The sequence below is a fragment of the Alnus glutinosa genome, chromosome 6 (assembly GCF_958979055.1).
Source record: "Alnus glutinosa chromosome 6, dhAlnGlut1.1, whole genome shotgun sequence".
Classification (NCBI taxonomy): Eukaryota; Viridiplantae; Streptophyta; class Magnoliopsida; order Fagales; family Betulaceae; genus Alnus; species Alnus glutinosa.
The window spans coordinates 4,745,601-4,756,488 of record NC_084891.1 but is presented as its reverse complement, the minus strand read 5'-3'; the positions used below and the strand labels follow the sequence as shown (position 1 = coordinate 4,756,488).

The following is a 10,888-nucleotide window of genomic DNA, read 5'->3' as shown; positions in this document are numbered from 1 at the left end:
AGGCGGCGTGGGGATCAGAAATATTATGGATGTCTACGGCTCCCTTCAATCCAAATTTGCCTGGAAATTCCTCTCGGAGGATACCTTGTGGTCGCGTTTCTTTAGAGCCAAGTACGTGAAGAATCAACATTTTTCCCTTGTGGATTCCTCTAAAGGCTCTAGATTTTGGAAAATGCTTATTAAAGCAGTTCCCCTGGTTATTGACAAATCTGTATGGAGTGTGAAAGACGGGAACCTATCATTTTGGCGGGATAAGTGGATGGAGTCGGGTCCTATATGTCAGAATGTTCAAATATCTGATTTGCCTTTCTTAAAAATAAAAGATTGCATGGTTGAACATAGTTGGGATGTGGACTTGGTTGTTCAGCTAGTGAGTTAAGAGGTTGCTGATGATATTTTCTCTCAAATTGATGGCACTAAACCAGGAATGGATCGTTTAATATGGCTTGGTAGTAGGGATGGGAGATTTTCAACAAAAAGTGTTTGGGAATGGCTTTGTATTTCGGTTCCAAAGCACCAATGGACAAAATGGATTTGGCACTCTGCTTTACCAAAAAAAAAATTCAGATGTTGTGTGGAAGGCGATGACAAATAGCTTGAGTGTGGATGACCGTATAAGGCGTATTGGTATCTCTTTAGCCTCAAAATGTGAATGTTGTCCGCAGGGCGACTTTGAGGACCTAGATCATGTGCTTTACGGTGGCAAGATTGCGGCTAAGCTTTGGCAAATATGCTCTAGTTTCCTGGGTATTCCTTATGTGGCTACTCGATCTTGGTTAGTTACTGTTGAAGCTTGGTTTCGAAGAACCAAAAAATCCTCAAAGGTTGGTAATTTGATTGGGTTGATTCCCTGTATCATTATTTGGAATCTATGGATATGGAGGTGTTATGCTCGTATGGAGGGACAAAAGGTATGCTTTAATGTTTTGTGGCGAAAGGTTAAATACTGGATTCTTTGGGTTGGTTTGAGGCTTAGAGATACCGGTAATTTGCATCATCGTGATCAAGCAATTCTTAAAGAATTAAATTTGCCGGCTATTTCTTTTTCGAAAAGCAACTTTGTTGCTGTATCTTGGGAGAAGCCAGAGCTGGGTTGGTCCAAATTAAATATGGATGGTAGTAGTTTGGTGAATCCAGGGGAATCAGGTGCGGGGGAGCTGATTAGAGACCATAAAGGTAATCTGATCGTTGCATTTTCGGAGTATATTGGTATTGGTTCTAATAATAAAGCTGAATTATTGGGTGTTCTAATTGGTTTGCAGAAATGCAAGGCGATGGGTTTACGTAATATTGTTGTTGAACTTGACTCATCCCTGATAGTGACTTGGTTCGAGAAAGGTAGTTGTCGGGTTTGGTACTTAGAGGATTTTTAGGAGGAAATTTTCCTTCTCATCAGTGGCCTAAATACTCGGTTTAACCGTGTTTTTAGAGAGGGTAACCAAGCTGCGAACTGGCTCAGTAAACGTGGTAGTGCAGGGATTACGTATGAATATAATTCGAATAATATTCCTAAGGAACTCAAAGGGATATTACGGATAGATAATTGTGGTTTACCTTGGTTAAGAATGAAATAAGTTGTGGTTTGTCTTTCATGGGATGGTGGTCTTTGTATATTCTGTGAATTTTGGATGTTATCATGGTATTCCTCTGCCAAAAGTGAGGCTTTTTTCTAATAAATTTAGGCTAGGATCACTATTGGACATGTGATCTCGTCTTTTCTAAAAAAAAAAAAAAAAAACACTATTTGTACAAAAGTGAGTACAAGGAGAACAACACCTGCAATAACCGAAGCACTGGCCCATGGTGTGTTAAAATAATTTTGTTTCAAGTTTGCCTTCCACTCGTGCCAGGGGGATCTGCAGTAGTTGGTCAGTCCTTCACAAAGACTTGCAAAGCAGAAGTTATTATCGTCCACAATAGCCACCTTAATTGCCAAGTTTGTTAATAAGAGTGGACCCTTCATTGCTGTCGCCTCCTAGCCTATTCTCAACAATTCTATACTTGACCAGTAAATCCACATACTTAGGAGTGTTAACAAGGAAATCCATGATGGTAACATAATCATTTATGTCATTCTCCATATAATGCAATTGCTTAAAGGCGAGGAGATTTAGGATTGAGAGTTCTGTTTCATCACTTAAAATAAGTTTTGGGATTTCTAGTATCCCTTCACTGAATTGTATTTCAAAAAAATTTCTGCTTGACCCCACATTAAACCTGACTCCAGCCTCGTGTAAATCTGTTATAGTGGGCGTGGTTAGTGTTTGAATTTTTCCTTTAGGCTGCTGCTTCAAAGTTAGATGCAAGTGTCTTAAGAGATCAACAAAATGTACAACTTTGGAAGAACGGATATTCTTAAATCTGTCATCTGTTCCCTCCAAATGCATTATCTTTTTGAAGAAGTTATGTGAGAGCTCAATGATGGAAAGTCTCACATTTTGCTGGGATGAGATTGTTATTTTGCAAGGCTCAAAAAGATCCTCAAGAATGAAGAGTGGAAGCTGATTTTCTAGCAATCGGAGGTCAGGCCATACATCCTGTAACATCACGGTTTATTAAAAATGCAGTCATTTTTCGCCTCACGAAGATTGTGCCTTAGTAAGACCTCAATGATGAAGGCAGCATCGACTAGAATGATTTTGACAAATTCATCACTGCTAAACTGAATGGTTTCTGCATAGCAACTACGCAGTCTTGCTTCCTTCTCCTTTACAACTTGGATATAGAACTCCAAGCTTTCATTGGTCTATCGGATAAAATTTTACAGGTACCTCTTTTTATGTTCTTCCATGGCTTTCAAGCCTTCCTTACCATGGTGAAGTGGGCCAATGGAGACTACCTTAGGTGTATAGGCATTTTCCTTGATATGAAGCAATCTCTCAGGAACTCTATATATAGATACTACATTTAGAGGAGAAGGGAGGAGACAAGCATTGATCTTAATGTTTATATTCAATCATTATGAATTTCTTATCTTGTCTTAGAAAGTCTTTTATATTGATAGAACTCAATCATTCATATTTTTTGTAATTATGTAAATAATTGTTATACATCGATTTTAATTGACATATGATCAAAAGGGTTAGATAAGACATGCCTAGGGAAGATTAATTGTACTACAGCCTAGTTTAGTATAATTTAAGTAGACAGTTCGTACCAACCGAAGATGGGTTATACTATTTCATTGATTGTGTTATCCTGTTAAAGACATAGCTAATACATTCATCGGAAAACGGGTTGTACCGCATCTTAGTGGTTAGGCGGACGGTCCATGCCAACCAAAGATGAATTATACTTATTCTTTAAAGGTAATTTCTTGACTACTCGAGTGAGACAAGCTCTGTATCATGCATAGTATGAATTTTTCTTATTAATTTATGATTGACCATTATTATGCGGTGAGTGGTGAAATCAAACTCCTATCTGAATAAGGTGTGTTGCCTGTCTAGACGAGGCTCCACACCATAATAGGGACAATTTTCTTTGCAATGCATAATGTTGGTGAGGTTGGTAACTCAGTTGTAAGTAGTGGAAAGTTACCTTTTTATCAAGATCGATCTCATATAAATTACTTGGCTAAGATGCATCAGTTCAAAATGGCAGCTTAACTTGATTAAAGCAGATTTATTAATTAGCATTTAGCACTCAATCAAGATCATTTAAGAGGTAAAATGTCGATACATGCGCCCGACCACATCAGTAAATTTCAAAACAAAGTGTACATATCTTATCAAAGCTTCAGTACATACCGAAGAAAACCTGTTCTTGACAGAACTAGAAGGCCATGCAAGAGAATATCTTAACCAACACAGATATAAACACAACAACAATAGTAGAAATAACTGCGAGGGAGTGGCGAAACTTTCCATCTGAAGTACTAGCTACTTAGAAGTAGGAAGTGGAGCCAGCGAGATAACAGAACACACCGTTTGTATGAGTATAAGCAGAAAAACAGCTGCCAAAAGTGAAATGTCGGACCACGGTGTTATGAAATATTTCTGTTTCAAGTTTGCCTTCCACTTGTGCCACGAGGTGTTGTAGTAAGCGTTCAGCTCTTCAGAAAGACTAGCAAAGTAGAAGTTATTCTCGTCCAAAATAGCCCCATCTGCAAGTTTGTTAAGAAAATTTGACCCTTCTCTTAGTTCTCTGGTGTAGCTAAACCTATTTTCAACAATTCCCTCCTTTACCAACAACTCTATATCCTTGCGAGTGTCAACAAGCCGATTCATTATGATAACATAATCATTTATGTGTTTCTCACTGTAATGGCATTGCTCAAAGGCGAGGGAATTTCGGATTGTGAGTTCTGTTTCAGCACTTAAAATAAAACTTGGGATTTTCAGTATCCCTTTCTTTTTATCGAATATTATGTCAAATAGATTTTTGCTTCTCGACACCTGAAACCTGACTCCAGCCTCGTGTAGCTCTGTCACACTGGGCATGGTTAGTTTTTTCAGTTTCATTTGTTCACTTTCACTACGCTCCTTAACAGGCTTTAATTGCACGTGTCGTAGGAGATCAACAAAATGTTTAATTTTGAAATCACCAGAACAGATCTCTTCCCATCTGTCTTCTATTCTCGGTGATTCCATTCGGCTTTTGAAAAACTCTTCTGTAAGCTTATTGATGGTAAGCGTCGCCGTCTCCTCCCCGTCGCTTTGCGACCAGTGTACTTCTCCGAAAAGATCCTCAAGAATGAAGAACGGAAGCTGATTTTCAAGCAGAAGCATGTCGGTCCATACGTCCTGTATCAACCACGGTTTCTTAAATATGCGGTCGTTTTCATCTTGCAGTTTAGGGATAAACGACTTGAGTAAGACCTCAACAACGAAGGCAGCATCCACTAGAATGATTTTGACAAATTCATCAACGCTAAACTGCATGGTTTCTGCATAACAACCACGAAGTTTTGCTTCCTTATTCCTTACAAAGTCAAGAAAAAACTCCAAGCTTTCGCCGGTCTGTCGTATAAAATCTCCGAGGTACCTCAATTTATGTTCTTCCATGGCTCTTAAGGCTCGATTACCACAATGATGAAGCGGGCCAATGGAGACTACCTTAGGTGTGCAGGCATTTTTCTTGACACGGCGTAGTAGTCGCTCAGGTACTTTATAAATAACACATTCAGGGGATAAAGGAGACAAGCTTCGCAAATCCTTTCCCATTGAATCTACCAATGGAACATGAGGAGGGTCTTCTACGCCGATTAAATGAATATTGCTCATAATTTGCTTTCTTTCTCTGTCAACAAATTCCTTTTTTCTGATCAAACAACTGAACAAACAAGTAATTGATTCTCTGTTTTGTTTAAAGTAAATAAAGAACTAAAAAACAATGAGAGAAAGAACAAAATCATTGCATATATCGAGAATTAACATAATGTGTTTATAAAAAAATTATCAATGTCATGTTGCCCATAGGAAAAACAAATAATCGACATTATGAACGGGACTTGACATTTGCTTTCACATAATCACATTCCTACACCAAAACACTAAAGCATCTAGCTAGGCAGCCTAACAATTATGAAGTTTTGTGTTGACTATCAATATATATAGGTGTGGCTTGTGCAGGGGAACAATCATAGGTTAAAACCTAAAATAGTTTATTCTATTTATAAATTGAACAAAATAAAACATGCAATACAATTAGATTAGTTGAGAAGAAGAAGAACTCAAAGAATACGGAGTTTTCTCCAAACTTTTAGGTTTTTCCGTTTTTCTTGCTTGAAAAAAAAAAGGAGGGAAACTAAAACAAATTAAGAGAAGAGTTGAATTGCCAAAAAGGAAGAAATCTGATGATCAATAATGGGTAGGTTTAAAAAGTGAGAAAATGTGTCATGTCAAGTTAATTTAAGTAATTAAGAGGCCATTAATCTATACAATCTCATTTTCCTAGCTAAGGAGTCCAGCCATCGTATGGATTTTTTTTTTTTTTTTTTTTATGCGACTGTTTGAAACTTCTCAGTTATGACGGCTATCTGACCTAGAAGGATGTAATTAATAATGTTATGGTCTTAAACTAAACAAATAACTAAAAAAAAACTTCTTAGTTATGGTCTTAAAGCCCATGAGCCAGTGGTCGAATCAGAAAGCTCATGCAAAAATGCCCAAGATACTAGGACACCGTCTCCATAGACTTCATTAAGCTTCCTCAGCCTATATATATATATGAGAACCCATTGATGGAGGATCTTCACCAGGCCGTCGATCACATTTCACCTCTGTTATGGCATGATCGATCCGTTCATGCAAGTCCTTAAGAAAATAATTAAAAGTGCACAAACATGCATGCAAACTCTCTCACATTGATGCTTAGATTTAAATACTACCATATATATCGAGAAAAACTTCAATCCAAAACTCTAAAAAAATAAACATTGTCGAGAAAAACTCTCTCACTGCATGTTTATGCTACAACTCGAGTAAATATAGGCAACTTTGAGCTTAACAAATAAACCTAAGCGATATCAGAGTATATATAGAGAGAGAGCGAGCAAGAGGTATATATAAAGCCCTTTAAAAAAAAAAAAAGAAGAAAGAAGAAAAGAGTACTATCGCACCTGCTATAGAGAAGTTTGTTTTGTCGTAGTCTTTAGGGAATGCACGAAATTAATGCAGTGTTGGTGGCACAACCAAATTAAAGATAAGAGCTCCCGCTGGCTTCTTTATATAAGTAAAGATCGGAGAGTCCCTCTGCGGCAGTTGTAAGATACAAGTTCCTCTAAACATAGGCGGCCCCACAGCAGCAGTAATGAAGCCAATGAATGCCGCAACATGGTAGGATCTTTCGGCAATATGTGGGGTTGGAAATGGTATTCTTCTTATTGTAAAAAGGAACCACCATTTGCCTTGCATTTCACTTAAAGGCCGGGTTCAAGGGAATTAAGTAATTAAAGAAAGCATTAAGAATAATCACCACTTTCCTTGCATTTCACATTATGGATCAATATGCTATTTGCTAAATCATCTCAAAAGCTTAAGCCGGTAAAAATAGGTAAATTTAATCATTTAATTGATATTTTAACACTCTTATGGCACATGGAGTAGGAGGAAACAAGTACAGTTATTAGAACAGTTTCCAATAAGGTGTGAACGGCACATTCTTCAATGTTTTTCACGTTCCCACGATCATTGCAAAACAAATAAAAGTAAGAGACCCTGCCAACCGGGAATCTCACTCTGATGCCTAAATCAGTTTCTGAGAGAAAAGTATACTCAATGCACAAGAATTCAGTCTATCATTTATACATGGTATAAAGGCCTATTTATAGGCTAAAAGGTAGAGACAAACCTAAATCAGGTCTCCTAGTCTAACTTAACCTAGGAGCAACGTCAAAGTTTGATTTGGACTTGCATTTCTTATCAGATCTGGATTGAGATTCTTTCCTAATTCGTCTTGGATCAGGATTTGGTCCCGGATCTTCAAAGATTATATTTGGACTAGGAGTCCTATCCCAACTCAACTAAGAGTGGGTTGTTGACCGGATTCTCTAAGGAATTCTAATTTGACTCAGATTGTGACTCCTAGCCTACGTCAACTTGAAGTAGGGTTCTAATCTAAATTTTTTGAGATGAGACTGATACCCCGAGTTACCGGGACATACTTGTTCCGAGCCTTGGCTGGATAAGTTAAATCTCAAGTCAGGGATGTCTGCATTCCCGGGAATCAATCTGGATGTACCAACTATTGTGTATGGTTGCATATTCCCCGAAATAGCATTTTCCGGGAACGATTAGTTTGGGTGTCTTTCTCATTGGATAGGCCTATCTCAAAGTCTTGTTGTCTTAGCTTGAGGTACGTAATCCTCCATAGGCCGATGCTGGCCTTGAGGCCCGATCCTTTTCTAATGGGCCAGTGAGAGTGGGATTGTTCCCAACAACAGTGACGATAATAAAAGAAAGAACAAAAACTACACTCACTCTCTTCTCCAACTTCCACCTAATTGCAATATTTCCAAAATTTTAGAAAGTTGCACTCGACCCTAAGCTTTTAACTACCTAACTCTTTCACTTAGCCCTCTCTATTTGAATTTCTGTTAAATCCGATGAAAATATATATTATATGTGCAATACACGTGACTTAAAATACTTATTATACCCCAACATTAGATTCTACAAGCCGAGGGTCTCAATGATTACAAACCCAGGGTTTGGCCGTCTGCCTCCATGACTAAAGATCCATAGCTTGAAAAGTTTTTCTTTATTTTTCTAATATAAGAGTATAACTGCATTTTCAATTCATACATCTAAGAAGGGTATAATGGACATTTTATATCATTGTGGGTCATGTGATGCATTTTTCGTTCAAGTTAACAGAAAATATTGTCATAATGGGTAAAGTGAAAGTATCTAGTAGTTTGAGAGGGTCGATTGCAACCTTTTAAAATTTGGGTGGCCCATGGTGCACATTATAAATTGGATAGTAGTTTAAGTAAGGAAAATATAGTTTTCTCAATTTTATTTTTTTTTTATTTTTATTTTTTTAAAAAAAATAGGAGTGAACCGGTGTGGTATAAACTACGACATCAAGTTTAATATTTGACAACGCGTCTCAAAAAATAAAGGAAGCTTAACTGAAGCTAGACTCGTGGAAATTACTATAGGATCTTTTTCAACTTTATGCTTCAAATTTTGGAGAAATTGAGAAAAAGAATTTGCAAATAGATAGGGAAAGATCCCATTCTTGTCCAAGCACACAAGCATCTGACATATAGAAATAGGGAGACATTTAGAACAAATGTGTTGCTTGGAAACTAGATAGAAAAGGAAAAGGAAAAGGAAGATACCAAAACCTTCCCCACCAATTAGTTCTAAGAACCCAATTTAATTTTTTACCTTTCCAAGCTCCTTAAGCTTAAAATTTACCTCCCTTAGAGAGAAAATAGTGTAAGTAAGAAATAGGAAAAAGGGAATACATGGGTTAAAGGGCTAAACATTATTTTGTTCCATGAGTAGAATCTGGGTTTAAGAAAAGTCAGGGAAAGGTGAATATAAATGGTTAAATCCAAAACTGATCATTGTGCTTTTGATGTTTATCAAATTAGTTATTGGATATTCAAAAGTGATAAAATTTGTCATTGGGCTTTCTGGATGTGTAAAATCAATACTTTTTCCCTCCACTATTGTCAGTAAACCGTTTGCCATCTAAAAATTCTGATAGTCCAACCATATTACGTAGCGTGTACAAATCTCCAACAGTTTGGTGAGTCCTAGGCCATATAATCATATCCCCTAAAATGAACCAAAAAGAAACAAAAAAAAAAAAAAAAAAAAAAAAAAAAAAAAAACAGAAGGAAGGGGTGGTGATGATCGGAAACGCCCTTCGCAGGTAGCTAATGGTTGTTGGGATTGGTGTCCAAAACTCCAATTGCATTAAAGTTACTTTTTTATAAATTATAGAATATTAAATATTGGACATATATGTTATAGCTTTACATGTATATATATGTTTGAATATTTCATATGATATATATTTAAGGTTCATAAGTTACATTATATTTGACTACGTTGTGAGTAATGAGATTATCACACAAAAGATTATAGTCATAGGTCTTTGTAATTTATAAGAGATTGTTCTTAGAAATGGAACTGGAAAATCCATCTAGATTATAGCATGTCAACCTTAACGATCTATCTTGATTAGGAGAAGAAGGAAGGGCTTGAGGTTGATATGTTGGAGTAAGTGCAAGGTAGTGACATGCACCAAATGGACTACGTGAGTCATTATTCTTTCAACACTGTGATTAAGAATGGTGTACGTACACGACAACTTATAACAGCTACTCTAAATCCTAAGAAGATTGCGAACTCAAATGTTTAGTGTAGGACATTTTGATGTACAAGACTAAGATCAAATCATTGTCAATACTTCTGTGCGTTGGATGATCGCATGTAGCATTGTGGGAACACCTTCTTTAAGAAGGAATCCAAATCCTTTTTCATGGAACAAAGCGATAAGGAATATTCCCCTTGATGTATATTTAATGGGATTGATTATTCTAAAGCTCTGGCCTAAGTGTTTCAGTGGTATTTACTGAAACTTTATTTTGTACAAGATGAGATGAAAAACTCACAAGGTACAAAAATGATATATCATGTAATTAAATCAGGAGTATTAAGGAAAAAAAAAAATGTAGTGAACTAAGTAATATAATGTATTGACTTTGGTTCGACTATGGAATGATTCCATGAAGGTGTAATGTGTAATAAATAAGTATGTCGCGGGGATTGATTCATTAATTTGAAAATATATATTAGAGTGCAACCACATTTGTTTAGTGGAATCAATTGTTATTAAATAGGGCCGTGTAATATTGTCACGGACCTATTTAGAGCTAATTATATTTTTCCCTTTAAGTCTCTCTTTAAGCTGATGTAAATTGACAATATGATATGAGCATCGATTATGTATTTATTTCTGTTGATTGTTTTATTTGATAAAACATGAACGAAAGAAATATGATTCCTAAGTGGCTCATTACTTAGAGATGATTAGGCTTAGGAATTAATTTCCTAAGGGCTTAAGCAATTAAAGAGCTATAGGCTTAGGAATTAATTTCTATGAGCTTAGGTAATTAAAAAGCTATGGGTTCTTAGAATTAATCCCAAAAGGCTTAAGTAAAGATAAAGGAGCATTGGCCTTAGGGATAAAACTCAAGCCCATGCTGAAAAGTTTGTAACAATGGGCTAAGGTTAAAACCCTAACCCTAGATGCATGGGGAGATAATTTTCTCCCTATGGCCGGTTGGGGCATGGCCAATGAAAGTGTTTCACTCCCCTTGGCCGTGCACCCTAGATGCTAGGAGGAGGAGTTCTACTCCTCCTATGACTCTTATTGTGACGACCCTTTTTTTTTTTTTATACAAACATAAACGTGTCCTCACAGT

General features: G+C 36.7%; 1 protein-coding gene and 1 pseudogene across 1 annotated transcript; both read right to left on the bottom strand.

Moving 5' to 3' along the window:
- Positions 1-1,400: 1,400 nt before the first annotated feature.
- LOC133871430 (UPF0481 protein At3g47200-like) lies at positions 1,401-3,248 on the bottom strand (annotated as a pseudogene).
- Positions 3,249-3,691: 443 nt separating this feature from the next.
- On the bottom strand, positions 3,692-6,628 carry LOC133871816 (putative UPF0481 protein At3g02645). Its single transcript, XM_062309241.1, has 2 exons — positions 6,563-6,628; positions 3,692-5,274 (listed from the first exon to the last, which is right to left on the bottom strand). Exon 2 carries the CDS (start codon positions 5,223-5,225, stop codon positions 3,882-3,884), a length of 1,344 nt encoding a protein of 447 aa, XP_062165225.1. The 5' UTR covers positions 5,226-5,274; positions 6,563-6,628; the 3' UTR covers positions 3,692-3,881.
- Between the last annotated feature and the right edge of the window lie 4,260 nt (positions 6,629-10,888).